Source organism: Benincasa hispida, chromosome 11 (assembly GCF_027475165.1).
Source record: "Benincasa hispida cultivar pf3 chromosome 11, pf3_genome.v1.1, whole genome shotgun sequence".
In the NCBI taxonomy this organism is placed as follows: Eukaryota; Viridiplantae; Streptophyta; class Magnoliopsida; order Cucurbitales; family Cucurbitaceae; genus Benincasa; species Benincasa hispida.
In genome coordinates, this window is record NC_143488.1 from 19186584 (window position 1) to 19213723 (window position 27140).

A 27140-nucleotide genomic window follows, 5' to 3' on the forward strand; every position below is an offset into this window, starting at 1 on the left:
CTAAATCTAAGGTTCTAAAGGATAGTAAGAAGATCAAATGGTGGTCTATAAGTATTTTGAATGAAGATTAAAGCTGGATTTTTAAGATTGAAGAGTTCTTCAAAGGTATATCTTCAAAACCCTATTTTTAGTTTACGAACTTGTATGTTTCTACGCTAAAATTGATGGTAGAGTGCTTTAGATCGTTATTATATCTATTAATTGCATTCTAACTCTAATGGGTATCAGAGCATGATTTAAGCACTCAATTCGTGTTAATTTTAGCTTGGTGGGTGATTTTCATAAGTTATATTAAAATGGGAGCTGATATGGATAATTTTAGTTTTGGCATTTTATTCCTCTTCAATTTAGTAATAATTATTATAATTGAGCCTTTGTTTATGGGCTTTAATGTGTGGCTAAGTGTCTTTAATTTTTTTAGAGTCAATAGAGTTACCATTTGGTTGTAATTGAAGAAAGAAGCAAGAAAAGTCAGCTGCAGAAAACCAAAAATGAAGCTATTGCAATGTAGCGTTGCAACGCTGCGTGTAGAGCGTCACAACGCTGCTCTTCAAACAGCCCAGAAACGAGACAAATTCTTGTGGCATCGCAATAGTGGGATAAGCATCACAACGCTGTTCATCCAATCCAGAATGTGCGCGTGCGACCCTACCAACAGTTCAAGTGAACCGATTTGGCCGATTCGAGTTTTGGAGGTCCGATTTAGCCTGGTTCTGTGATAGAGTAAAGATGCATAAAACGAAAGCTAACAGAATCATTAAGCACTCTAATTACATTTAATTTGAGAACAGAGCATGCTAAAAAATAAATTTTAACAGAAAGATGGTTTCATTGTGTATACCTTTGTAGATTTCCACTTGCTCCTTGCTTAATCCACGAAAATTGACTTTCAATTTCTTCAGTAGACCACAAAGAGAATCTTCTCTACTATTCTCAGCCTTGTATTGAGTGGTGGAAACACAGAATTGGGAGAGAACAAGATGGGTTTGAGAGTAAAATGAGTTTTGCATAAATTTTACAAATTTCAGATTGCATGAACTTCAAATTTTTGAAAAATGAAGTATTTAACAAGTTCAACAATGCAAGCACTCATTCATTTAGCTAATTTATACTTCAATTAACACTAAATGAGTGGCCTAGGTGTTGAATTGTGAAGAAGTCCACTAAGAAAATGAAATCTTGGATAATTCCACTCAAATGTAAAAAATTCCAAAATTTTCTATTTTTCAATATATTTAATTTAAAAATAAATTAAACGTAATTTAAATTCAATTTTCCAAAAATTGAGTTGCTTAAAAAAATTGAAATTAATTTAATTAAATTAATTAAACAAATTTAATTACTTAAATAATAATTTAATATCAAATATTAAATTAATAAAATATCTCATTCAAACATGAATCCTATTCATGTAATCAATACTTAAATCAATATTTAAATATTTTAAACTCTCCAATTACGTTTAATTTCGATAAATTTAAACGTTAAATATATCGAATATAATTATCCAAACCCTAAATTGAAATTTGAACACTTCAATTTCACTCAATTTTCTAATATAAGGTTTAATTTTTTACGAGTTAGAAAAAAGACCTTATGTACTTACAGATCATGAGCTCCAACAATTTGAGATTAATCGGTTAAACTCTTTAATCCGAATTAATTAATATTTTTTAACCACCGAGACATACCACTATAGGTCGATGGTTTCACTCTCCTCACTGTAGATATATTTCTATCCACTTGATTGAACCATAATCAGTAAGTAGATCCTTCACAGGTCGTTCGTATTTATAGGTAGGTCAAAATTATCGTTTTACCCCTATAAATACATCTTGCTCCTTAAGCTCCGACTGATCTTCTATTGAACAATTGATTTATAGTCCAACTAATAAACCATGTCCCTCTCGGCCATGAAAAGGCGGGGCCCATTTGTCAAGACCAAGAATATCCTATCAATTAACCCTAAATGGGCAGGAGTGAATTTCGTCTTGCAGGACTATGTCCCCAATTATTTATCCAACCTTATTGCCAAAATGGGAGGCTTGTTGAGCAGTGTTGTTGAATTACTCTCACCTATGCAGATCAAAGGATAATCTCGAATAAATAGGAGTTCATAGTTAGCTTAGGATTAAGATGGAGTTACCCTAAGTCATTGAATTGAAATAGTCAGTTTTAATAGTAAACGGTTGTTATAAATAAAAATAACTATTTCGTGGTCCAGTCTTATGCAAACATCTTTTGCATAGGATGCCTGCACTCGCATGTCTCCACATGAACAATTTCGGAATCACATCATTTGTATCAGTATAAAGTAGGCCGCATTCATAGTGTCCCAAAGATGAGGTATCCAATCTCATTCATATACTTATAGACCTTTTTGGCTATATACTATAACTTGATCCTCTTTTATGTCTCTGCATAAAGTTAAAATATTAATACTATAGCTAGGAATTCGTTTATTGGATTTTATAATATAATGCAATTTCAATAACACTTTTATTGAATAAATTCTTCAACAATACTTTTATTGATAAATAGAATATGTTACCATGATTACGAATTGCGAGTTTTAGAACATTCAAAACATTTTGGCCGGTTCAACCCTTTTTGGATACTTGGATGTCCGATTCGGGCGGTTCAAGTCTGATTCAAGTTGGTTTGTGATATCCAGAAGTTTGTTTTTATCATTATTATAATAATTTAGGCTATTTGCTTGCTTTGGATGCCAAAATCGATCCATATTAGTGTATGTTTAATTATTTATGCATTATGAATGTATCTTGTAATTAAATCAATCTTGTATATGCATATGGTATGCCAATGTAGATTCAAAATCCCACCATAGGAAGCATGTATTAGGATTTCAAGTGTTTAATTTCAATAGTTATATTAAATGTTGAAATGCTTGATGTATGTTATGGACAAAAAACATGTCTAAAGTTTTATAAGTTGTTATAAAATGGATTAGACATTTAAAATGTTGAGATTTGTACCCTAAAGTCTCGTGTTCTGTAGTTTGTAAATAACTTTGTAAGAACGCTTGTGATGATATACTTCATTGCTTGACTTTGCACATTTAGATATTTTTATTTTACCACAAACCAATAAACTTAATATGCCTGGTTGTCTTTATGTAACTTAAGCATGTATTTAGTGACATACAAGTGGATCATATCTTAAGTGACAACAAAAATAGTCTGTAGTATATGGATATAGGAGGGAAACTTTATCTTGGTAACACTACGGACGCAGCCCGCTTTGTGGAATTGTTACAAGTGTTGTGAATTGTCACAGATGGTCTAATATTGATCCTTCATGTAGCAGACATGCTAGCGGGGGTATCTTATACAAAGAGTTTGTATAAGACCTAACCTCGAAGTGTTAATGTCTCGTCATATAACTCCGTTCATGATTGAGACTTCACTTCACTAAGATGACCATAGGTAACATGACCTCAATCCTGAGTGAGTTAGTAACTCCTGCTATTGAGGGCGGTCCATTGATTTGCATGGGTGCGAGTGGCCAAAGTGCCAACTCAAACCTACCACTTTGGGGATTCTTCTGATTTGGGAGCTGGGAACTCAACTTCACAAGATGGAGTTCACTCCTTCCCCGAAGTAGGGATAAATAGATAGATTGCTCTCTTAAGAGCTGATTCCAGGGCTTGAACGATGTGGTGCCATACACCTTCTCATTGCCCGATAAGTGTTCACATATAGTAGGACTATGTTGTATTGTTCATTAGAGGGATCAGTTGTACTTAAGGAGAAAGATGTAACTACAGGGACAAAACGGTAAATTGCCCTACTGTAATTACGATCATCCGTGAAGAGTTATCGTACTGATGATTGGTTATATCCAATGGATATAGAAATATATCTATTGCAAGAAGAGTTCAACTGTCGGTCTTTAGTGAAATGTCGTAGTTAATGGATGGTGGATATCGTGACTAAAGGGTTTAGTCAGCTATTCACGTACCGTTGGAGCTTCGAGCCATAGGTCCATAAGGTCCCCTTGGTAACTTGGATACAAGTTGAGAATCAATTTTTGGGTCAGTTTGAAATGTTCAAATTGACAAGAGGGAGTTTGATTATATATGGTATAATTGAACTAGTTAATTATATATGATATAATTAACTTTATGTATGAGATACATTAATTTGGAAGAAATTGGATATAAATATGATTTATATCTAGTGGAAGAAAAATAATATGATTAATATATGATATTAATTCATAAGTTATGAATATGATGTCATCACATTCATTGAACGGTTAAAAGGGTAATGGGACGACGTCTCTTCTGTTTTAATAATGGATGAGTAAGTTGAAAGATCATTTTAAGACGCATAAATAGCTTACAATGTGTTAAGCATAGGACGCATGGAAATTGTGTTGAAGTGTGTCATCGCTTAGAAAATCTATGCCTATACGATAGTGCTTGAATGATCGTTTACCTATACGATAGTGCTAAGCGATCGTTTAACGATTAGACCCGTGCGCGCTATTTACTAAACGATCGTTTACATTTTCGTAAGCAATCATTTAGTGCCCGATATTTACTAAATGATCGTATAGCCGATCGCTTAGTTTTTCTCACGATTGTTTAGATGATCGCTTACCTTTTCCTACACGATCGTTTAGACGATCGCTTATCTTTTCCTACATGATCGTTTAGACGATCGCTTACCTTGTTCCTACAAAATTGTATACTTTACCTAAGCGATCAAGCATTTTGTCTATACGATAGATAAGCCTATCTCTCACTTACTTGATCATTGTATACGATCCCTTTTCCTTCTTCCCTCTACCAAATCCGAACAAAGCCCACCCTTTGGATTCTCACTCCAAGAATATCGAGGACTCTGATTGGTGGTGTCATCTCCGTTTCTTTCTGTTCGTGTGGAGACTGTTCAAGGTAGACGATTGGGTTTTGCTGAGCAATAGCTTACTGTCTTAGAAAAAGCGAGATTTGCTGTGAATGAGAAGCCTTCAACTGGTATGATCTTTCGATCTCCTTAGCATTATGAATGCATTTTAGTATGTTTGAATGTATATGTGAAAATTCTGTCACAATGAATTGGAAAGATCCGCTTCTGCTCGTAGGTACTCTTGAAAGATTCACTCGTAATCACCCAATGAGTAGTATATCGTCTACATGGAATACTAAGAAAGCTATTAAACTATTGACTATCTTCTTATAAACACATGATATTAGTCTCAGAATGATCTCTCGATTGATCAGACGATCCTTTCAGTTGACCCCTTCTCTCCCACTTTTCTCTCTCACTTCACACCTTGGAATGCACCGTTCTTATAGAGAGAGGCGCTTTCACATATTTTTAACCTGAAATGGCAAATCGATGATCCGTGTATCCGTTTACGAAGGCTCTCATGGCTACAGTGTTATGACTTGTCACAGATAGTATGATCCTGATCATTCGTGTAGTGAACATGCGAGCAGGAGCGTTATATACAAAGAGTTTGTATAAGACCTGACCTCGAAGTGTTAACGTCTCGTCATATAACTTCGTTCATGACTGAGACTTCACTTCACTAGGATGAGCATAGGTAACATGACCTCAATCCTGAGTAAGTTGGGAACCCCTACCATTGACGGTAATCCTTTGATTTGCATGGGTGTGAGTGGCCAGAGCGCCGACTCAAACCTACAACTTTGGGATCCGTCTGATTTGGGAGCTGGGAACTTAGCTTCACAAGATGGAGTTCACTCCTTCCCAAAGCAGGGGTAAGTAGATAGATTGCTCTCTTAAGGGTTGATCCTAGGGCTTGAACGATATGGCGTCACACACCTTCTCATGGCCCGAGAGGTATTCACACATAATAGGACTATGTTGTATTGTTCATTAGAGGGATCAGTGATACTTAAGGAGAAAGATGTAGCTATAGGGGCAAAACGATAAATTGGCCTTCTGTAATTATGAGCACCTGTGAAGGGTTATCGTACTGATGATTGGTTATATCCAATGGACAGAGAAATATATCTATGGCAAGAAGAGTTCAACTGTCGGTCTTTAGTGGAATGCCTGGTAGTTAACAGATGGTGGATAGCGTGACTAAAGAGTTTAGTCAGTTATTCACGTACCGTTGGAGCTTCGAGCTATTCACGTCCATAAGGTCCCCTTGGTAGCTTGGATACAAGTTGAGAGTCAGTTTTTGGGTCAATTTGAAATGTTCAAATTGACAAGAGGGAGTTCTATTATATATAATATAATTGAACTAGTTAATTATATATGATATAATTAACTTTATGTATGAGATACATTAATTTGGTAGAAATTGGATATAAATATGATTTATATCTTGAGGAGGAAAAATAATATGATATTAATTCATAAGTTATGAATATGATGTGATCACATTCATTGGATGGTTGAAAGAGTAATGGAACGACATCTCTTTTGTTTTAATAACAGATGAGTAAGTTGAAAGATCATTTTGAGACGCATAAATAGCTCACGGTGTGTTAAGCATGGGACGCACAGACATTGTGTTAAAGTGTGCCATCGCTTAGAAAATACGTGCCTATATGATAGTGCCTAAACGATCGTTTTCCTATACGATAGTGCTAAGTGATCGTTTAACAATTACACCCGCCGATCGTTTACCTTTTCCTAAGCGATCGTTTAGCACCCGATATTTACTAAATGATCGTATAGAGGATCGCTTAATTTTTTTACACGATCGTTTAGATGATTGCTTACCTTTTCCTACACGATCATTTAGACGATCACTTACCTTTTTCCTACACGATCGTATACTTCACCTACGCAATCAAGCATTTTGTCTATACGATAGACGAGCCTATCTCTCACTTGCTTGATCATTGTATACGATCCCTCTTCCTCCTTCCCTCTACCAAATCTGAACAAAGCCACCCCTTTGGATTCTCACTCCAAGAATACTAAGGGCTCTAAGTGGTGATTTCATCTCTGTTTTCTTTTGTTTGTGTGGAGACTTTTCGAGGTAGACGATTGGGTTTTGTTGAGCAATAGCTTACCGTCTCAGAAAAAGCGAGATTTGCTTTGAAGGAGAAGCCTTCAACTGATATGATCTTTCGATCTCATTAGCATTATGAATGCATTTTAGTATGTTTGAATGTATATGTAGAAATTCTGTCACAATGAATTGGAAAGATTCACTTCCGCTCATAGGTACTCTTGAATTAGAGTTTCTTCATAAAATCTATAACAAAGATAAGATGCATGCTCACCTAGGATTAACAAATAACAACTTGTTTTAATAGTTAAAATAGGTTGTTATCTTGTAAAATTCTGGTTACAAACTCAACTGGTCTATAATCCTATCTAAGTTGGAGGTATTTAAGTTGACGGTTTACGGAACACCTGCTACCTGGGAATTATAGCAGAATAGCTGAGCGTTGTTAACTCGGTTTTATGGACATGCATGAGTAATGTGAGGTTTTATGGTTTATCACCTAGACATTATAAGTTAAATCAAAATATAAATATTATACTTGGAAAATCACCTAGACTTAGGTTGTTTTATTAGTCGGAATATACCTAAGTAAATATTTACCCAAAATAAATAGAACACTTTAGTGGGAGATTAATAACATATACAATATTCTTGAAATTAGATAACATAACACAAATTAATAAATAAAATTAGTATTTATGAGATTAATTTTGAAAAACCAATAAAACGTAATCGAGTTAAACGAGATCTTAATTGTTAAATTATCTATCTAAGGTCAACCAAGGATTCAAAGCTGAAAATTTTTTAACTTGTGAACCAAGTAGAAATCTATCAACTCTAGGACTATTAATATATTTTATAGACTAAAATTTAAAAATAAAAATATAGCATAAATTATAGAAAGTACCCCTAACTTTAACTTTAAAACTTTTAATTCTAACCCTTCAAATCTTGAAGTTAGGTTCAAAACAACTTTAGGATAATTATGCATGAGAATTCATAGTTTGATCTAGGTACTAATTATGTTAACACATACATGGAAAAAAATAATAGTAATTAATAAAATGATGCATTAATAAACAATTTTTGTAAAGTCTTTTTCCTTCTCTCACCTCTAAATTTTGCCAATCTCAACTCCCAAATTTACTTCTCCTATGTGTTTAAACTATCAAGTTGCTAATTAAGCGACAACAAGGCACATGCACAAACTTCTACCACCATAAATTTATCAACAAAATTCTTTAATCGTTGTCTTAAAAAAATTAAATGAATTCAAAATTTAAAGATTAAATTGAAACTATAGCCTAGTTTTGAACCCATAAGCCTATGTAATGTTGTCTATAAGTTGATCTCCAAGTCTTTGTCCAATTGGATGAAGAAATTTATTGATGATATTATTTCTCGAAACCAATTTGCACTCATTTCAGGCAGATTGATCTCCGATAATGTGCTTATGGGATTTGAGTGCTTTCATACCCTCAACTCTGAAAGGCATGGAAAATCGAGAGCCTTGGCACTGAAACTTGACCCGAGTAAAGCCCACAATAGGGTTGAGTGGTATTTTCTTTAGAAGCTTATGGCTAAGCTAGGATTCTCGCAGGGTTGGATCATTAGGGTATGGCCTGTGTGAAATCTGTGAGTTTTTCGATGCTTATTAATGGGTCTCCCACTACGGTTTTCTATTCTGAAAGAGGCCTTTGACAGGGGTTCCTCTATCTCCATATTTGTTCCTTCATTGTGTTAAAGGTCTCTTGGCAATGCTTTTCAAGCAGGAATCATTGAAAAAGTTTCAAGGGATGAAGATCATCAAGTTTTGACCCTCCATCTCCCACTTATTATTATTATTATTATTATTATTATTTTGTTGTTGATAGCTTAATGTTTTGCAGGCCTTCGGAGAACGATAACAAGCAATAAAAGAGATTCACAATGCTTATGAGCGGGCATCAGGACAAATCATCAATCAGTCGAAGTCAGCTAGCATCTACGAAAAAGAAATTGAAACTATTCCATGTTTGAAATCAACCCGTAGGTGGAAGATATTTTGTTACATTATGTAGTTTAATGAGAGAGATAAGTATTTCAATATGATTCAAGTATTTATTATAGGAATATGATTCATATAAAAACTATATGTTAAGATTAAGTGAAATATGATTAATATTAAATTTATATAGTTTTATGAGAGAAATGAATATTTGAACATGATTCGAATATTAATTATGTAAATATGACTCATATAGAAACTATATGCTAAAACTAATATGAATAAGATTCATATTAAATTTATATAGTTTTATGAGAGAAATAATTATTTGAATGTGATTCAAATATTAATTATATGAATGTGATTCATATAAAAACTAAATGCTAAAATTAATATGAATATGATTCATATTAATATTATAAGTTATTTGAGAGAATAACACACTATAGGTTATATTATATGTAATATAACATATAGTTTAAATATATATTAAAATGGTTAATATATATTAAATTCAATTTTTTTTAATTTGAATTTAAATTAATCACTCCATTTGGGAGTTATTCTCTCAAAATTGACTAAAATAAAACTGGGGAGTTAATTTTGGTGAAGGTGGTTGGTTGAACGTGAAAGGGTTTCACGTATCATCTTCATTTCTTCCGTAGATCTCTCTAGGTTACTACATTGTGTGATCTTCTTAAAAAAATTCTCTAAAGCTCTCATCATCTCCCTTTTCATCAAAATTGATCATTAGAAGTCCACAACTCTCTATTATTATCGTCTTTAAAAATAATGAGGAATACCTCATGTGGTGTCCTCTTCTGTACGTTGAGTTTGTGGTTGCAGATTTGGGAGATCGAGAGAACAAGTTCGTATTTGTGCTGTAGAGAGGAAGCAAGAAGATGGTATTCTTCAACGGTATGTGATATCCTATCTCTTATTTATTCTCTGTATTTTACAGGAGTATGCATGTTTAGTAGATATGTTTATCGAGGTTTTCGTTGTCTCTGAATTTTTATTGTTCTGTAGAACAAAATTGAAGACAAATACGTTCAATTGCTTCCGCTGTGGGTATTCAAAATCCCTTCAAGCTATACAAGAAGAAATTCACTCTTTCCCGTTTTTAGAGTAAGTAGATGAATTGTTCTTTTAATAGCTGATTTCGGGTCTTGAACAATGAGGTCTCACCCTCTCACTGGCCCAAGAGGGATTAGTTTATAGTTGAACTATGAACTGTTTGTTCATTAGAGAGATCATTGGTACTTAAGGAGTTATATGTAACTACAAGGGTAAAACGGTAATTTGAACCAATTGTAGTTACGAGCAATTTGTGAATGGTCGATTTACTGTTGATTGGTTATATCCACGGACACAGAAATATATCTACAGTCCGAAGAGTGCAACTGTGAGTCTTTAGTGGAATGACTTGTAGTTAATGAATGTTGATTAATTTAATTAAAAAGTTTAATTAATTAATCTCGTACCATTGAAACTTCTAATTTTTAGGTCCATTAGGTTTCCTTGCTAACTCACAAACGATAAAAATAAGAATCAATTAATTTTGGATTAATTTGAATTGTTCAAATTAAATAAGGGAATTAATTGTATGATACATTTAATATAATATATAGTTAATTATAAATTTTAATACTATATACAAGAGAAATAAGTATTTGAATAAGATTCAAATATTATTCATTATGAATGAGATTCATATTAAATCTATGTGTTTAGTTAATATGAATAAGATTCATATCAAAACTACAGGTTAAGTTTATTGTGAATTAGATTCATATTAAAACTATAGTATATGAGAAGAAATACATTTGAATATGATTCAGATGTGACATTAATTAAATATATGAATTTTATGTATATTAATTTAATTATGTTAAATGGGATTTAATTTAATTTGAAATTAGATATTAATGTTAACCCCCCATCAGTTACAAAGGGAATTAATGAGAAGTTAAGAGGAGTTATCTGCCCTCACATGAGTTATTTACAAAAGAGTTATGTGATGTTGATATTGGATTTGTAAATAATAAATGTAATTAAATGACCATCTTTAATAAATAGTTATTAATATTTTTACCAATAAGTGTTATTGATGTTTTATTTAATTTTGTCTTAACACTAAAATCTAATAAACTAACATCCTAGACTGTCTTATGAGTCTTGAACTGTATGTAGATATAGGGGTCAATGTTCAAGATACAACCTAAAGGGTCTATAGTATAGGAATAAAGTTGGGTGCCTTATTTCGGTAACACTATGGATACAACCCACTTTGTATTTGATACAAACGCAGTAATTCAATGCGTTCATGTAAGAGACACGTGAGCGGAGGTTTCCTATGCAATGAGTTTGCACATGACCGGATTGCAAAATAGTAACCACTAGATGTAACTCCGTTGACTAGTTAGGTTTCTATTTCAATAGGATGACCAAGACAACTTAGTTTTACTCCTAAGTATATTATGAACTCTTGTTCACGAGGGATTGTCCTTAGATTTGTATGGATGAGAATGGTCATTCTGGGGATAAGACCAAATGGGTAGTTGGGAATATAATCATACAAGATGGATTTCAGTCCTTCCAGACTTCGGGGTAAGTAAATGTGTGTTCTCTTAAGTGATGTCATCGGACTTGAACAAAGGGCCCTACTCTCTCACTAGCCTAAGAGAGGTTTCTATTTAATAGTTGGACCATAAACAAGTTGTTTATTAGAGAAGCACTAGAACTTAAGGATGTAGAGGTAACCCAGGGTTAAAACAGTGTTTTGACCCAGGTAGTGTTATGAACACTCTTGAAGGACTAACTTGATGTTATTGATCTATATTCGTGGACATAGAAACATATCTGTAGTGAGGATAGTGCAACTGTCAGTCTTTAATGGAGTGTACCTACAGTTAACAAATATTGATTAATTTGGTTAATGAGTTTAGACAATTAATCTCACATTGTTGGAGCTTCTGATCTGCAGGTCCATTAGGTCCCTTTCCTAGCTTGTAAAGGGTATTAAGGTAATTTGCCATTAAATTGAATTTGAAATGTTCAAATTCAGAATTGAAATTTTTTTAATTTATGTTGATACATTTTAATATAAAGTTTATTTTTAGACTTTATTATTAATTTTGGATATGATTCAACATTAATAAATGAGAGAATGAAATATTTGAAAAGAGTTACGGCAGCGGTCGAAGAGTTGAAGAAGCCTCTGTTGTCTAACCTAGAATCGGAAGAAAACCGAGTTATGAGGGACGAACCGGGTAGGCTAGGTTTTGCATTAGTTGATGGGCAGGGGAGTTTGAGCTCAAGTTGAGTTGGGGCCTAGGATGTGAAGTGTGTGTATGAGAGCCTTGAGCATCTTGGTGGTTCGAAAGAAAACCGACTTGTGAGAGGTGTTGGGTTAGGCCTTGAGGCAACTGGGGTGAGCGAGCCTGTTGGGAGTGGGCTGAGGTTGAGTGAAGGGAGTGGACTGGTGTAGGGGGAGCTGGGGAAAGGGTCAAAAGGCATGGGGGCTTTGGTGGGTGGACCGCGTGGTTTAGGCTAGAGTTGGGAGGCTCGAGAGGGCAGAAGTCAGGCCATGAGGAGGTTTCACGGGTTGGGCTTATTGGAAATGAGGGTCATTCGGTGGACGCGCGGGATTTTTGTGAGTGGGAGGAGCCGATTCTCAAAACTTGTTTAGCTAGGGGGTTTGGTCCAAAGGGGGAAATTCGTGGGCGGCCTTTTTTGGGACTAATTTGAGGGAAAATTTAGAGTCTATTCCCCCATTGGTTGAAATGATAAAGTTATTGTTGAACTTTATGAGGAGATTATTGATGTAGGTGTTTATTTCTGGGAGAAATCTTTGGTAGGTCAGTTTGTGGATGCCAAACTCTCGTATTCTGTTATTTTTCAATTTATTCAGAGAATTTGGGGAGGTGTAGAGATGCTAACTATTACCTTATTGGAGAACGATTTGATTATCTTTAAATTTCAGAAGGCAGAGTCGCGGGATTGGGTGCTGGAAAATGGTCCATGGAACTTGGGTGACAAGCCCATATTATTACGACAGTGGTCTCCAGGAATTATTCCTAAAACCTTTATTTTTTATTTTATTCCTATTCTGATTAAACTGGAGCGTGTTCCTCTAGAGTTGTGGATAGGTAGGGGTTTAGCAATGTTAGTTAATGTCGTGGGTAAGCCTGTCTCTTTTGATGTTACAACAAGAGAGCGGCGACAGTTATCATATGCGAGGGTTTATGTTTAGGTGGATGGTGATTCGTTATTACCCCCTTTAGTCACTATTAGAATGCAAGGTCAGGAGTTTATTATTCCAGTAGTGTATGAGTGGAAACGTCGTAGGTGTGCTTGTTGTGGTTCCTTTAGGCATATTGGGGCTATGTGTGAGAAACAATGTATGGCAAAGGGTCAGGAGTTGTGTATTATGGAGGTTAATAAAGGGTGTTTGGGGAAGAATGGGGGACTTGAGAGTGTGAAAGGGGCAAGATTTGGGTATTAGTGGGAGGGGAGTTAGCCCAGTGGGTGGGAATAGGGGTGCAGGAAGTGATGACGAGTTTACTATGGTTAGTCGTCGTAGGCATGATAGAGGAAGTGTAGGGCATAGAGGTGGCAATGGGTCACCGAGTTCGGCGTCCTTGAAGAGCAGAGTAGTTTATGGGTCCCCTGGAGTTTTAAGGTTTGTAAAGCATATTAATGAAGGTAATCAGTTTGACGTTTTGTGTGATGAGGGGGGAGACTCATTGGCATTGGCATTAGTGCAGACAGATCCTGATCAGTTGTCTGTTATGGATAGGATGTTCGGGAGTTCGGGCAAAGGCCTAGTGGGAGGTGGTAGGTATGATTTCTTGCAAAGTTCATGATTTGGTGTTCCTGGAATGTTAGGGGGTTGAATGACCTTGTCAAGTGTAGGGTGGTGGGAGACTTTTTGGCTCCCTCCTCTGTTACTTTCTACTGTTTACTTGAGACGAGGATTCGTCGTGAGAACTTAGGTATGGTGGTGGGTAGGTTTGGTGATGCTTGAAGTTTTGTGTATAGCTGTAGTGTGCGGGGAGTTAGGAGGATCTGAGTGATGTGGCGGAAGAATGTCTATGATATCTTTATAGATGTCAATGGGGATCAGTTCATTTCTGGAACCTTAGTTGATATTATATCTAGTGCTAGGATACATATTAGTGTTGTTTATGCCTCTAATCATGTGAGCGAGAGCAGGAACTTGTGGTCTCAGTTGATTGATGTGTGTGCCTCGTGGAAGCTTCATGGAGTTGTTTTGGGGGATTTTAATGCTATTCGTAGTAGCTCGGAGGATTTTGGTGGTTGCCCTAGCTTGAGGGAGATGGAGGAGTTTGATGAGGCATTATTGGAAGCAGATTTGGTTGAGTTGGGTGTGACAGGTAACTTGTTTACTTGGACTAGTAAACTTCAAGGGAATGGTATCTTGCACCTGTTGGATCGATGCTTGTCTAATGAGGCGTGGAAGGTAGCTTTTTCGTATTCGGAGGTTAGGGTTGGTCAGTGGGGGATTGTTTTATCATAACCCTCTTCTAGTTTCTATAGGGAAAACGAGGAGTAGGCCACCTCCCACGTTTCATTATTTTTCTCATTGGGTTGAGGCTAATGGTTTTATTGATACTATCAGGTTAGTGTGAAGAAGATCTGAGGATGTGTCTCCTATGGTTAGCTTTGTGCGAAATTTGAAGGTGTGCATCGTTTGGTAGGCATATCTCTGTGTTAGCTGATGAGGTGCGGGTGGCTAGGTAGGTTATGGAGGCTGCTCAGGCTGAAGTGGAGAGGCATCCTTATTCAGAGTTTGTGTGCGGAGATGGCTTGGGCCACTGAGATGTTCTAGTTAGTGGCTAGATTGGAGGAGGCGTCGCTCCGACAGAAGGCCAGGGTGAGGTGGCTGGAGTTAGGTGATATGAACACGACTTTTTTTCATCGTCGTGTTCGCTCTCGACGCAATTGCAATGGTTTATTTACCATTGTGGATGCTAGGGAGACTCACCAGACGGTGCATGACAGGGTGGCGAAGGTCGCAGTTGAGTTCTTTCAGGGTAGTTTGGGGTCTCAGTCTATGGGGTATAGGATTCTTACTGCCCGAATTAGGGATATTGTGCAGTTCAGCTAGTCCAAGAAGGGGATGGATGCGCTTGGTCGCCCAGTAAGTCGGGATGAGATTCAGAAGGCTTTATTCTCGATGAAGTCTGGGAAGGCTCCTGGGCTTGATGGGTTTTCAGTATATTTTTACTGAGCTGCTTGGAGTATGGTTGGGGATGATTTTTGTGATGTTGTGCTAAACTTTTTTTAGTCCTGTTACCTGCCTGGTGGAGTTAATTCTACTGCTATTACTCTTATCCCAAAAAGGTGGGGAGCTAAATGTATGGAGGAGTTTCATCCTATTTCTTATTGCAATGTTGTGTATAAATGTATCTCGAGGATCTTAGCTGAGAGATTACCGTTGTGGTTGCCTTCTTTCATCAGTGGTAACCAGTCTACGTTTGTTCCTGGTAGGTCAATTTTCGATAACATTTTATTGTGTCAGGAGCTTGTGGGGGCTATAAGGAGGACAGAGGAAAGTTGCGATGTATGTTAAAGGTAGACCTTCAAAAGGTGTACGATTCGATCAATTAGGATTTTCTGTTTAGTGTATTGTTGGCTATAGGTACGCCTCTTCAATTTTTTAGTTTGGCGAGGGCTTGTGTTACTTCACCTACGTTCTCTATGATGATTAATGGTTCCCTTTAGGGGTTTTTTCTTGGTAGGAAGGGGTTGAGGCAGGGGGATCCATTGTCTCCATTTTTGTTTGTGATGGTGGTGGAGGTCTTGTCCAGGTTGTTGAATAAACCTGCTTGTTGTTTAGGTTCCATGATTGGTGTGAGCGTGTGGGTCTGACTCATTTGATTTTTGTAGACGATTTGATGATTTTATGTGCAGCTGAGAGAGATTCTTTGGAGTATGTGAGGCAGGTCCTGGTGGGTTTTGCAGGGCTTCTGGGTTAATTGCAAATATTGGGAAGAGTTCTATGTTTGTTACGGGTGTGGAGTTTGGTGAGGCAAGGGAACTAGCCGCGTTTATGGGATTCTCTCTTGGTTCGCTACCTGTTAGGTATCTGGGATTACCTTTATTGGTTGGTCGATTGAGGGCTGTGGATTGTGCACCTTTGATACAGAGGATTACAACTCGTATCAGAAGCTGGGCAGTGCAGTCCCTTTCCTTTGTTGGGAGGTTGTAGCTTATTAGGTCTGTTTTATAGTCCTTTCAGGTGTTTTGGTATAACATCTTCGTATTGCCTGAGTATGTAACTCATGAGGTTGATCGTTTGTTACGTAGTTATTTATGGAAGGGTAGTGCAATGAGTCGGTGTAGTACACGAGTGGTGTGGGATGAGGTGTGCTTGTCGTTGGGAGAGGGGAGGTTGGGTGTAAAACATGTGGCCTCATGAAACCAGGCTGCTATTATAAAGCTGCTCTGGCTTCTCTTAATTAAATCGAGATCATTATGGGTGGTGTGGGTGGAAGCGTATATTTCGCGTGGGCAGTCTTTGTGGGTTGTTCGAAGTGAGGTTGAGAGGTCTTGGTGCTTGAGGGCTATCTTGCATAGTAGAGATAAATTCAAACATTTGGTTCGTTTGATGGTCGGTGATGTACGGTATTGTTTTGTTTTGTGGGATCCTTGACTGTTGGAGGGTGCGATTTTAGATTCATATGGGTCTACGGTAGTTTATGATGCAGGGAGTAGTTTGGAGGCGTAGTTGTCGGAGTTCATGGATGGTGAAGGAGGTTTGAGGTGGCCTACAGTGTCTTGGGAGTTGCTTGAGATCTGGGTTTTTTTTTCAGATAGTGGGGCCTAAGGTGAGGGGCAGGATTATTGGGTTTGGGTATCGAGTGCTAGTAGTCGATTTTCTATCGATAGTGTGTGGGAGAGTATGCGTCATCATCGTCCTAGGGTGTCTTGGGCTGGTATTTTGTGGGCGGGGGGTGGTATTTTGCGTCACTCCTTCTTTGCGTGGTTAGCTGTGAGGGACAGGTTGGGTACGCGGGATTGGTTGAGGAGTTGGTGTATGTTGTCAGAGGAGGGTGTCTTCTGTGTGGGGGAGGTGTGGAGTCGCGGGATCATTTATTTTTTTAGTGTGGTTTTGGGAAAGAGGTGTGGTTTAGTGTGTTGCATCAGTTGAGTTCGTCGCATCGAGTGGCGAGTTGGGATGTCGAGTTGAGTTGGTTGTGCCGAGTGGGATCGGGTAACGGGGTGTGTTGTAAGTTGTTCAGTGTATTCTGATGTACTTCCATTTACTTCATCTAGAGGTCGATCGAGGTCGGTGTCTACTCTGTTTCACCTTATGGTCTTATCTAGTGTGTTTACGGTTGTTTCTTTTTTTTAAACTTGTCGTTGCTCTTTGTTCTGTTGTCGTCCCTAGTTGTGGGGTTTTGGTTTCTTTTCTTTGGCTTTCTCCCTGGTTGTTTTGGGGTTTTTGCGTTTATGTTTTCGTTTTGTTCTAGTCTTATTTTGTTGGCTTTGTTTTGGTTTTGTTGTCCTATCTTTGCTTGTGCTTTGTTGTTTTGATGCCTTGATCTCGGGCTGTGGGATCCCCTTGTTATTGTATAATAATATCACCTATTCTAAAAAAAAAAAAAAAATTAATCTAATATGAATAAGATTCATATTGAGAATTATAGGTTAAAATAATATGCATTGGGTGTACATTAAAACTATAGGTTAAATGAGATAAATGTTTTTGAATATGATTCAAATGGGAAATTAAATTAAATATGTGATATTTAATTAGATGATTAATTAATTGAAGAATTAATTAATTATTTAATTTGATTTGATTTGATTTAATTTTGAATTTAATTAAATTGATTAAATCAAAACTATATGTTTAAAATTAATGTACATTAAATGCACATTAAAACTATAGATTATGTGAGAGGAAATTATTTAAATATTATTTAAATGATCATTTAATTAAATAAGATTTAATTGATAAATTTAATTAAATTTAGTTAAATTTTATTTAATTTAAATTAAACAAATTAACTTCCTATTTTAGGGAAGTTACGAGAAAACGTGGATCAATCCTACGTTTTTCTCTCCCTCTTTCACCATCCTTCTCTCCAACGAAAGAGTTTTGTTTTGCAGAGGGAGCAAAAAAAAAAAAAAAAAAAAAAAAAACTCTAAGCTCTTTGTGTGTGTTTTCTTCTTCCTGAGAAAAGAAAGAAAAAATCGTTTTGTGATCCCAAAATAGAATCTCACAATTCTTCATAGTCTCAATTTCTTGCAAGAATAAAGAGATTTCCTAGTGGTGGTGCCCAATCCCAATTCAATAGAGAAATTCTATAGAATTCTCAAAATGTTTGTCAGGGGAAGAAGTTTGCAAAGTAAGGTTTCTTCCCCGGTATAATTAGTCTTTTTGGTAATAGCATGCTTAATCATTATTACTTTTTATTCCAATGTAATTTTTTTTAATTTTATTTTAAATGCCAATTCGTGAAAAAAAAAATCGAAATGGTTATGTTTTTTGACTTCCGCTGTGCCTTAGGATTTTCATCCCTTTAGTTGAATGACAGGATAGGTGAGTTCTTCTACAAAGAATTTTTCTCTATCAATTTCCTTTCTAAAGTATAGAATTCTCTCATTCTCTCAAATAGTCTTCCTTTATAAAAATCGAAAATCCCACAACTATTCGATTCTTGTTTTGGAGAATAGCAAGGAAGACTCGATGGTGGTGTTTCTATAAGTTGGATTTGAGGGAATTTTTCGTGGTACGAAACGTTCGTGACATGGAGAGGAAAGCGCTGAAGAAGGTCTTCAAAGGTTAGTCTTTTCTTTCCTGGTAAGAGTATGTTTATTCGTATTTATGTTTATCTTCAATTCTTATATGTTTCTCTATTTTTCCACAATTTCAAAACAAATTTGAAAATCATTCACGAGTTTACGCTGAGGAATTCGATTGCTTCACCTCTAATGAACAATTTTTTTATGATCCAACCATAGATCAAGTCTCCCATTGTTCAAGTCTCGAAGTCAACACTTAAAGGAACTACTCATCTACTTACATTTCACAATATAACACTGTTGATAGAAGAGACTTACATTTCACCAGTATGACCATAGCTGACTTAACCTAAATCCTGAGTGAGTTGTGAACTCCTGTCTATGAAAGCGGTCATTTGATTTGTATGGGTGAGAGTGATCAGTTCGTCGATTCAATATGACTACCATTTTGGGAATTCATTTAATTGGGGAGCTGGGAATGTAGCTACATAAGAAGGAATTCACTCATTCTCTATAGTTAGAGTAAGTAGAGAAATTTCTCCCTTAAAGGTTGATTCTGGGGCTTGAACAATGTGGTGTCACACCCTTTCCTAGCCTGAGAGAGGTTTGGTCATAGTTGAACTGTGACTTATTATTCATTAGAGGGGTCAGTTGTACTTGAAGAGTTAGATGTAACTCTATGGGAAAAACAGTAATTTTGGCCCAGTTGTATTTAAGAGCAATTTGTGAAGGGTCATCGCATCGTTGATTGGTTATATTCAATGCACATAGAAATATATCTGTAGTGCAAAGAGTATAGCTGTCAGTCTTTAGTCGAGTGACCGACAGTTAATGAAAGTTGGTTAATTTAATTAAAGAGTTTAATTAATTAACCAAGTACCATTGGAGCTTCAATCTATAGGTTCATAAAGTCCCCTCGGTAGCTTAACTGGGATTAATGAGAATCGAATTAATTTTCGATTAATTTGAATAGTTCTAATTAATTGAGAAAATTAATTATATGTGATATAATTAGTATAATGTATTTGATACATTATAATATAAAGTTTTATTTGAGAGGAAATAATTATTTGAATATGGTTCTAATATTAAATTATATAAATGTGATTCATATAAATATTATAGGTTAAATTTAATATGAATTTGATTCATATCAAACACTATAGGTTAAATGAGAGAATAATAATCTATAGGTTATATTATATGTGATATAGTATAAACTATAGGTTATGTGTATATTTGATATAACATAAGGTTTATTATATATATTAAAGTAGTTAATATATATATTTATATTATATAAATTCATTTTTAAATTCAATATTAAATAATTGGGAGGGAGCTATCTTAATTCCCTCAACCCACTTCTCTCGTTTAAACATGTTAGGGGTAGAGAAATTTTATTGATTCATTTTCTTCTTCACATCCTCATGTTTTGTTTACACATAAAGAACTCTCTGCAAACTCCCCTCTCAAGAAACTAAAAATCTCTCTCTTCTAAATTAAAAGCGAAGCCCACCCCTCTCGCTGATTCTCATCCTCCAAGAATATAGAGGTCACCCGTTGGTTGGTCCTGTTGCATAGTACGTGGTCTTCAAGGAAGAGTACAATTCTTTGTGTTCGTGCAGTGCGTATGGGAGGAATCGTGAAGATTTTGAGTCTTCAAGGGTAAGTATAAGACTCTCCATTTGTTTCTCTTTTTGTACTATGTAAAAGCATGTTGTTGGATTGAATGTTTATTGCACATAAGTTTCCATTTTCTCTTATTATTGTTGTTCTGTAAAATTAAATTAGGAGACAAGATACATATCACATTTTCGCTAGGTCTTCCAAACCATCAATGTACATATTGTTCAAGTTTCATGTAAATATCCTTGGATTTTGTTTATTGTATTGAGTCATACAATATTAAGACATAAAATAAAATAATAACTATTTTATTAATAATCAATAAATTTTATTTATTTACAAACCATGAGTCTAGGGCCTAAACAAGTATTTTATCAACACTCATTCAAATTTATAACATAAATATATCGATAGTATATTAGTATGCATTAAATGTTAGTGTATCAATCTTGTACTTATGATCCAAATCCATTTTAAGTATTGTACTAGTGTATTTATTAGTAGTATATCAATACTCATTCAAAATTCAATTTCAAGTACATATATTATTAGTACATTAGTAGTTACAATTGGACACTTATTCAAAATTCGTTTAAAGTACAACTTAGTTTATCAATATTGTATCAATATTCATAAAAAAATTTAATTTCAAGAATATCATTAATATATCAATAATAAATTAACATTTCTTTTAAATAAAATTTTAAATATAACATTGATATGTTAGAATCATATCAACATTAACTCAAAATTCATTTTAAATATAAACGTTGGTATATTATTAGTATATCAATATTTCTTAAAAATATAATTGTTGAAATATATGGATCATAAAGGCATGCTAACCAATTTAGAATCTTTAACTATGATAACTCTAATTTAATATATTGCCATTAAAATATCTTTCAAGCCTTAAATACCCCTATAAAATATGGGAAAAAAATTCTGAATAAATGGCCATAAATGCACTGCAGGCTAACCTCTAAAGGGGTATTTTGGTCCTAAATTTGTATGTAGATCATATATTGTAAATATTCAATATTTTAAACATCGTAGAGGATCTGCCTCTCTAAATAACTCTTATATATTTGCATCTGCTTTCCAAGAATATAAGTCTTATTGCTACATTTGTAACTGTCTTTTACGTCCAATGTATTTATATAAATATAATAATACAATGTAAAAAGAAAATTATAGATATAATAATATTTAAATTTTACTTTCGAAGTCTATCAATGATCTATCACTAGTAGGAGTCTATAATGATAAAATCTATCACTCACAAATCTTACTATATTCACAATTCTTTAAAAGTGTTATTATACTCTTAATTATTACCCTTAAAGGTGCTAACTATTACTCGAAATTCAAGCTTGTATGTAACCATAAGTGCAGTCCATATACACTATTATGAAATTAGGCCACGTTTGTGAAACCCACCTTGAAATTTTTCGTGCAATCTGATTGAGGAATAAAATTTGTTCAATCCAATTGTGGGATGTAAGACAATCAACTATATTTGTGATCTACTATTCATCCATCAATTACATCTCATTCCAATTACACTAATTTTTATTACGGCTCGGTAAATATGCCCTTAATTAATAAATTATTTAAATTTTATAAGTTACCATAACCATAAGACGAAAAGGATAGAAGAAAAAATGAAAGATTCTCATCCTTTTTAAATAGTAAAAATATAGATAACGTTGTTTCGATTTAGAAGTAGTTCGTGCTATCATGTATTCGGTTCTAGTGTGCTTCCACTAGTAGTCTCTCGTCAGCCCGAGGAAAAAGCCTCATTTTCTCAACGAAGAAAAATTGTGTTCACACGTTGGCTATTACAAAATGATTTTAGCTCCAAGACAACCACGTATCCACCCCAAATTAAATCAATTTAGCCATTTGCATCCAAAATCTCACTTCAAATACAGTTCAATGACACATACAGCTTCTCATTTGCATGTCTACCCCATACGTGGAAGCTCAACCAAAACTCTCAACTCCACCATTACTACACCTTCGCAAGCTTCAAACCCCACCACAGAGTCCCTCTCTCCACGTTCCCTGCATGCACCCCACCCCCACTTCATATAAATACAACCACCCCGGCCAACTCTTGATCTTCACTCAACTCCTTCAACACACTCCTTTTTCCACAATGACGAAACTCACATGCATCTTTGCCTTCTTGGCGGTGGCTTTGCTGGTTGCGGATGCCCACCGCACCACCATCACCACTGTGGAAGTGGACGAAGACAACCAAGGGCGGATGGAGAGGTGCCGCCAGATGAGGGCACGTGAGGAGATCGGCAGCTGCGCGCAGTACTTGTCGCAGCAGAGCAGGTATTTGCAGATGCGTGGAATCGACAACCAAAGGAGGAGAGAAGGGCAAGCCTTTGAAGAGTGCTGCAGCGAGCTGAGGAATGTAGATGAGGAGTGCAGGTGCGAACTCCTGGAGGAGATTGCTAGGGAGGAGCAGAGGAGAGCACGAGGCCAAGGAACGCAGATGATGCAAAGAGCTAGAAACTTGCCATCCATGTGTGGAATCCGCCCACAACAATGCTACTTCTAAGCGCTTAAGCTACCCCACCCACCAAGACAAATAACAGAATAAGCAGTACATCGTCGTGTGCTTTTTGTCCCATGTTTCAATAAATGAACACTTATGAATTATGTCATCGCTATTTCTGTTTCTCACTAAATAACAAGTTCTGTTTGCAACATCGTCGTGTGCTTTTTGTCCCAACTTGATTTCATCACTTAAAAGGGGTAGACGTGACAGATTCCTAATGCTCAAGATAACACAAGATAACAACCTCAGTCGTACTCATGAAATGATCGAGCGTACTTTAATAAAGCAATTCAATTACAGTAGATAGAGTATGTATTATTATTTGTAAATTGGGTTCAAGAACAGAGAACATAACGAAGACCAGAATACAAGCAAGATTCAGGGAGAGAAAACATAAGCAGACATGACACAGATTCTGAGTATAGTAACTTTATAATACCGAAGTGCAAGGATGAATTTCAAAGGCCACCACGAAGGCGAAGGACAAGGTGGAGGGTGGACTCCTTTTGAATGTTGTAATCGGCCAATGTACGTCCATCCTCCAATTGCTTTCCAGCGAAAATCAGCCTTTGCTGGTCAGGAGGAATACCCTCCTTGTCCTGGATTTTAGCCTTCACATTGTCGATAGTGTCTGAGCTCTCGACCTCCAATGTGATTGTCTTTCCTGTTAAAGTCTTTACAAAGATTTGCATCCCTCCACGAAGACGCAGCACCAAATGGAGAGTCGATTCCTTTTGAATGTTATAGTCGGCTAGAGTCCTGCCATCTTCCAATTGCTTCCCAGCGAAAATTAGCCTCTGTTGGTCCGGTGGGATCCCCTCTTTATCTTGAATCTTAGCTTTAACGTTGTCGATTGTATCTGAACTCTCAACTTCCAAAGTGATTGTTTTCCCCGTTAAGGTCTTCACAAAAATTTGCATTCCACCGCGAAGACGGAGCACAAGGTGAAGAGTGGACTCCTTTTGAATGTTGTAATCGGCTAATGTCCGTCCATCTTCGAGCTGTTTGCCTGCGAAGATCAACCTTTGCTGATCCGGGGGAATGCCTTCTTTGTCTTGAATCTTAGCTTTGACATTGTCGATTGTGTCGGAGCTTTCAACCTCTAGTGTAATAGTTTTCCCCGTAAGCGTTTTGACAAAAATTTGCATTCCACCACGAAGACGGAGCACCAAATGCAATGTTGACTCCTTTTGAATGTTGTAGTCTGCCAAAGTGCGGCCATCTTCAAGTTGTTTCCCAGCGAAAATTAGCCTCTGCTGGTCAGGGGGGATACCCTCTTTATCTTGGATCTTAGCTTTCACATTATCGATGGTATCAGAGCTTTCCACCTCTAAGGTGATGGTTTTACCAGTGAGGGTTTTCACGAAGATTTGCATTCCACCACGTAAACGGAGCACCAAGTGAAGGGTTGATTCTTTCTGTATGTTGTAATCAGCGAGGGTTCGACCATCCTCGAGCTGCTTTCCAGCGAAAATAAGCCTCTGCTGGTCTGGAGGGATTCCTTCTTTATCCTGAATTTTGGCCTTCACATTATCAATAGTATCAGAACTTTCAACCTCAAGGGTTATTGTTTTGCCGGTGAGAGTTTTCACAAAGATTTGCATCTGTCAGAACCCCAATTGAACAAAAACAATTAGCAATTGGATGTAAATCATTTAATCAAGAATAGTCTGAACAAACGATTACTCAGATACCAAATCGTATTTCCTACAATGCATCTAAATCGAAAATAACGTAATGGAAGACATCCGTTCGAAAAAACATAATTCTGATAAACAGATCGAATACATGTATATGAGAAAGACCAAGAACGGAACGGGGAATCACAAACTTACAAATCTTGAGGAAAAAAATATATAAACCATGATAATCACAACAAAGAGAGAAAATTAAGAAGTTCAAATGAATCAAAGCAAAACAAAGCAAGTTGATATTATCAGATCATTCATCCTAACCACAGAACATCGACGAACACCCCGATTAAGAATCGCTCTAAATTAACGGACACAAGAAATGGTTTCACGAAAGCTCAAACATCAATTAATCGAACAAGAGAAGAATCAAAATCAATCTGAAAACAGATGAAAGATAAAGATGAAAACCTTAAGACGGTTGAAGAAGAGCGAATTTGGAAATTAGAATTTAGTCGCGTTGAGAAAAACTTTCGAACTTTTCGAGTCTATGGAAAACTAAGGCTTGGGAATTCATGTATTTATACCTGAAATTGCCGACTTTCATTTCTCAAGCATATCCTATAGAAAACTGACACGTATTGTTGTTATTTACTTGCGTGTCACGCATAGATTGGTTCTAGAAGTATCTGGTTGGAACGGTCAATTTTCCATTTATACGCGCTTTTTGAAAAGCCTTCTAAAGAAGGCATAACGTTGTTTACCATCCAATTTCTTATTTATATATAGAAAAAATATCTATTTTATATATGAAAAAATCTTTATAGAAAAAATATCTATTTTATATATGAACAAATCTTTATGTGCATTTTGGTAGCACCGTATCTTTATGCAGCTAGGTGAGTAAATTGTCTAATCATAATTTATTATTTGATAAATTTTCTAATGTTTTTTATTCTTTTGGCCAAATCGAATAGATTTCTTTATGAGTTTGGTAGATATTTAAAATTTTTATGGGATGAGTATTTGAATTGATCAACTAGATATTTAAAATTTTTATGGGATGAGTATTTGAATTAATCAACTTAATTTAAGGAATGTTGGATAGTGATTTTGAAATGGTTAAAATCACTTTTTTATTTCATTTTCAAAGTCACTTCAAAACATGTTTTTAATCATTCAAAATAAAATTTGATGATAAAATTGTATTTAAAAGTTTAAAATTAAATTTTGAGTTGACTTTGCATGATTAAAGTATGTTCGATGTGATTTTAAATGTGATAAAAGTAATTTTAACAATTTCAAAATCACTTCCAAACATGCATTTACATAAATATAAGATATCATATATATTAAGATGTTCACATAGGAGACATTATTTCAAAAACTTTAGATGTCTTCTTGATACATAAGTGTTCGACACTCCTATGTTGAAGACATTTTTCTTCACTTATTTACCCATCATTTTATACATATAAATGTATATGCATATATCTAGATATGCATATGCATATGTACTAGGGTTGGCAACAGGGCCGGGGTGGGACGGGGGGATTCCTCATTCCCGTCCCCGATTCTCCACCGGGGGAAACGGGTCTCTGCGAGGACCCATCCCCATTGTTCTTTTTTTAAAATAAAATATTTATTATATATAATTATATAAATATTTGTAAATAATATATTTTTAGGGTATATATATAATTATATATTATATACATTTATTTGCAAATAATATATATATATATATTAAAAAATTATCGAGGTCGGGGACGGGGACTTGGTTAGAATTTCGGTTTGACTCCTATCCCTTTGGGGTGGGGACCCGCGGGTACCCGATCCACAGGGATTTTTGCCAACCCTAATATGTATATGTATATATACACACATATATACAAATTGAGGCAACAATGTTATATATACCATACTGCTATGATTGTAATCTTTCATGGTATGATGTATGTATTATAATAAATATTGAGGTGTATGTCGACGATATACTTTTCAAATCCAAGACAGGAGAAGGACATCCGAACGCTCTATAAAGGGTTCTTGAAAGATCAAGAAAATCTCAATTGAAGATGAATCCCTTAAGTAATAGTATCGTGCGTCCTCGAAGTAACATCAAGGAAATTTCTAGGTTATTTGGTGAATTGACAAGGCACGAATGTAGGCCCAAGCTAAAACAAAACAGTGCTCGATTTGCTAGAGTCAACCTTAGTGAAAGAGTTTAAGCATGTTTAGGAAAAGCTTCCTACTTGGGAAGGTTCTTACCAGGATTAGCAACCTTATCGGCCCTCTCTTATAAAATTGCTAAAGAAAAGGTAGAGTACAAATGGGAAGAGGTCCATTGACAAGCCTTTGCAAAAATCAAGGAGACTTTAGCAAACGCTCCAGTAATGATAGCTTCAATTGCAGATAAGGAACGTTAACTATATCTTGCTTTTAATGATAATGCTATCGGAATAGTGCTAACAAGGATAATCAAAATGGTCAAGAAAAGCCAATATATTATGCTTGCTAGTAGAATTCTTAAAGAAGCTAAAGTGTTATTGTCACATCCCCTCCCAGTTGCCAA

The 27140-nt window shown here is 35.7% G+C and overlaps 2 protein-coding genes across 3 annotated transcripts in view; one reads left to right on the forward strand and one right to left on the reverse strand.

Moving 5' to 3' along the window:
• The window catches only part of LOC120090527 (polyubiquitin-like), a 55209-nt gene extending 30067 nt beyond the window's left edge, over positions 1-25142 (reverse strand). Inside the window, exons 1-2 of one of the 2 annotated variants that reach the window (XM_090306733.1) lie at positions 25037-25140; positions 23404-24538 (exon numbers count right to left, since the gene is read on the reverse strand). In XM_090306733.1, coding sequence (XP_090162859.1) covers positions 23404-24538 — 1135 coding nt within the window. In that variant the 5' untranslated portion in view covers positions 25037-25140. Of the gene's footprint in view, positions 1-23228; positions 24539-25036 lie in introns of those variants that run through there. The other variant, XM_039048247.2, reaches the window with a different exon arrangement.
• Positions 21240-23042, forward strand: LOC120090528 (2S seed storage albumin protein-like). Its single transcript, XM_039048248.2, has one exon. The coding sequence runs from the start codon at positions 22323-22325 to the stop codon at positions 22932-22934; it is 612 nt and encodes a 203-aa protein (XP_038904176.2). The 5' UTR covers positions 21240-22322; the 3' UTR covers positions 22935-23042.
• Positions 25143-27140: the final 1998 nt, after the last annotated feature.

What these genes read in the sequence shown, in the direction of transcription:
- LOC120090528 (XM_039048248.2), top strand. Translation starts at nt 22,323, where the DNA reads ATGTCTACCCCATACGTGGAAGCTCAACCAAAACTCTCAACTCCACCA.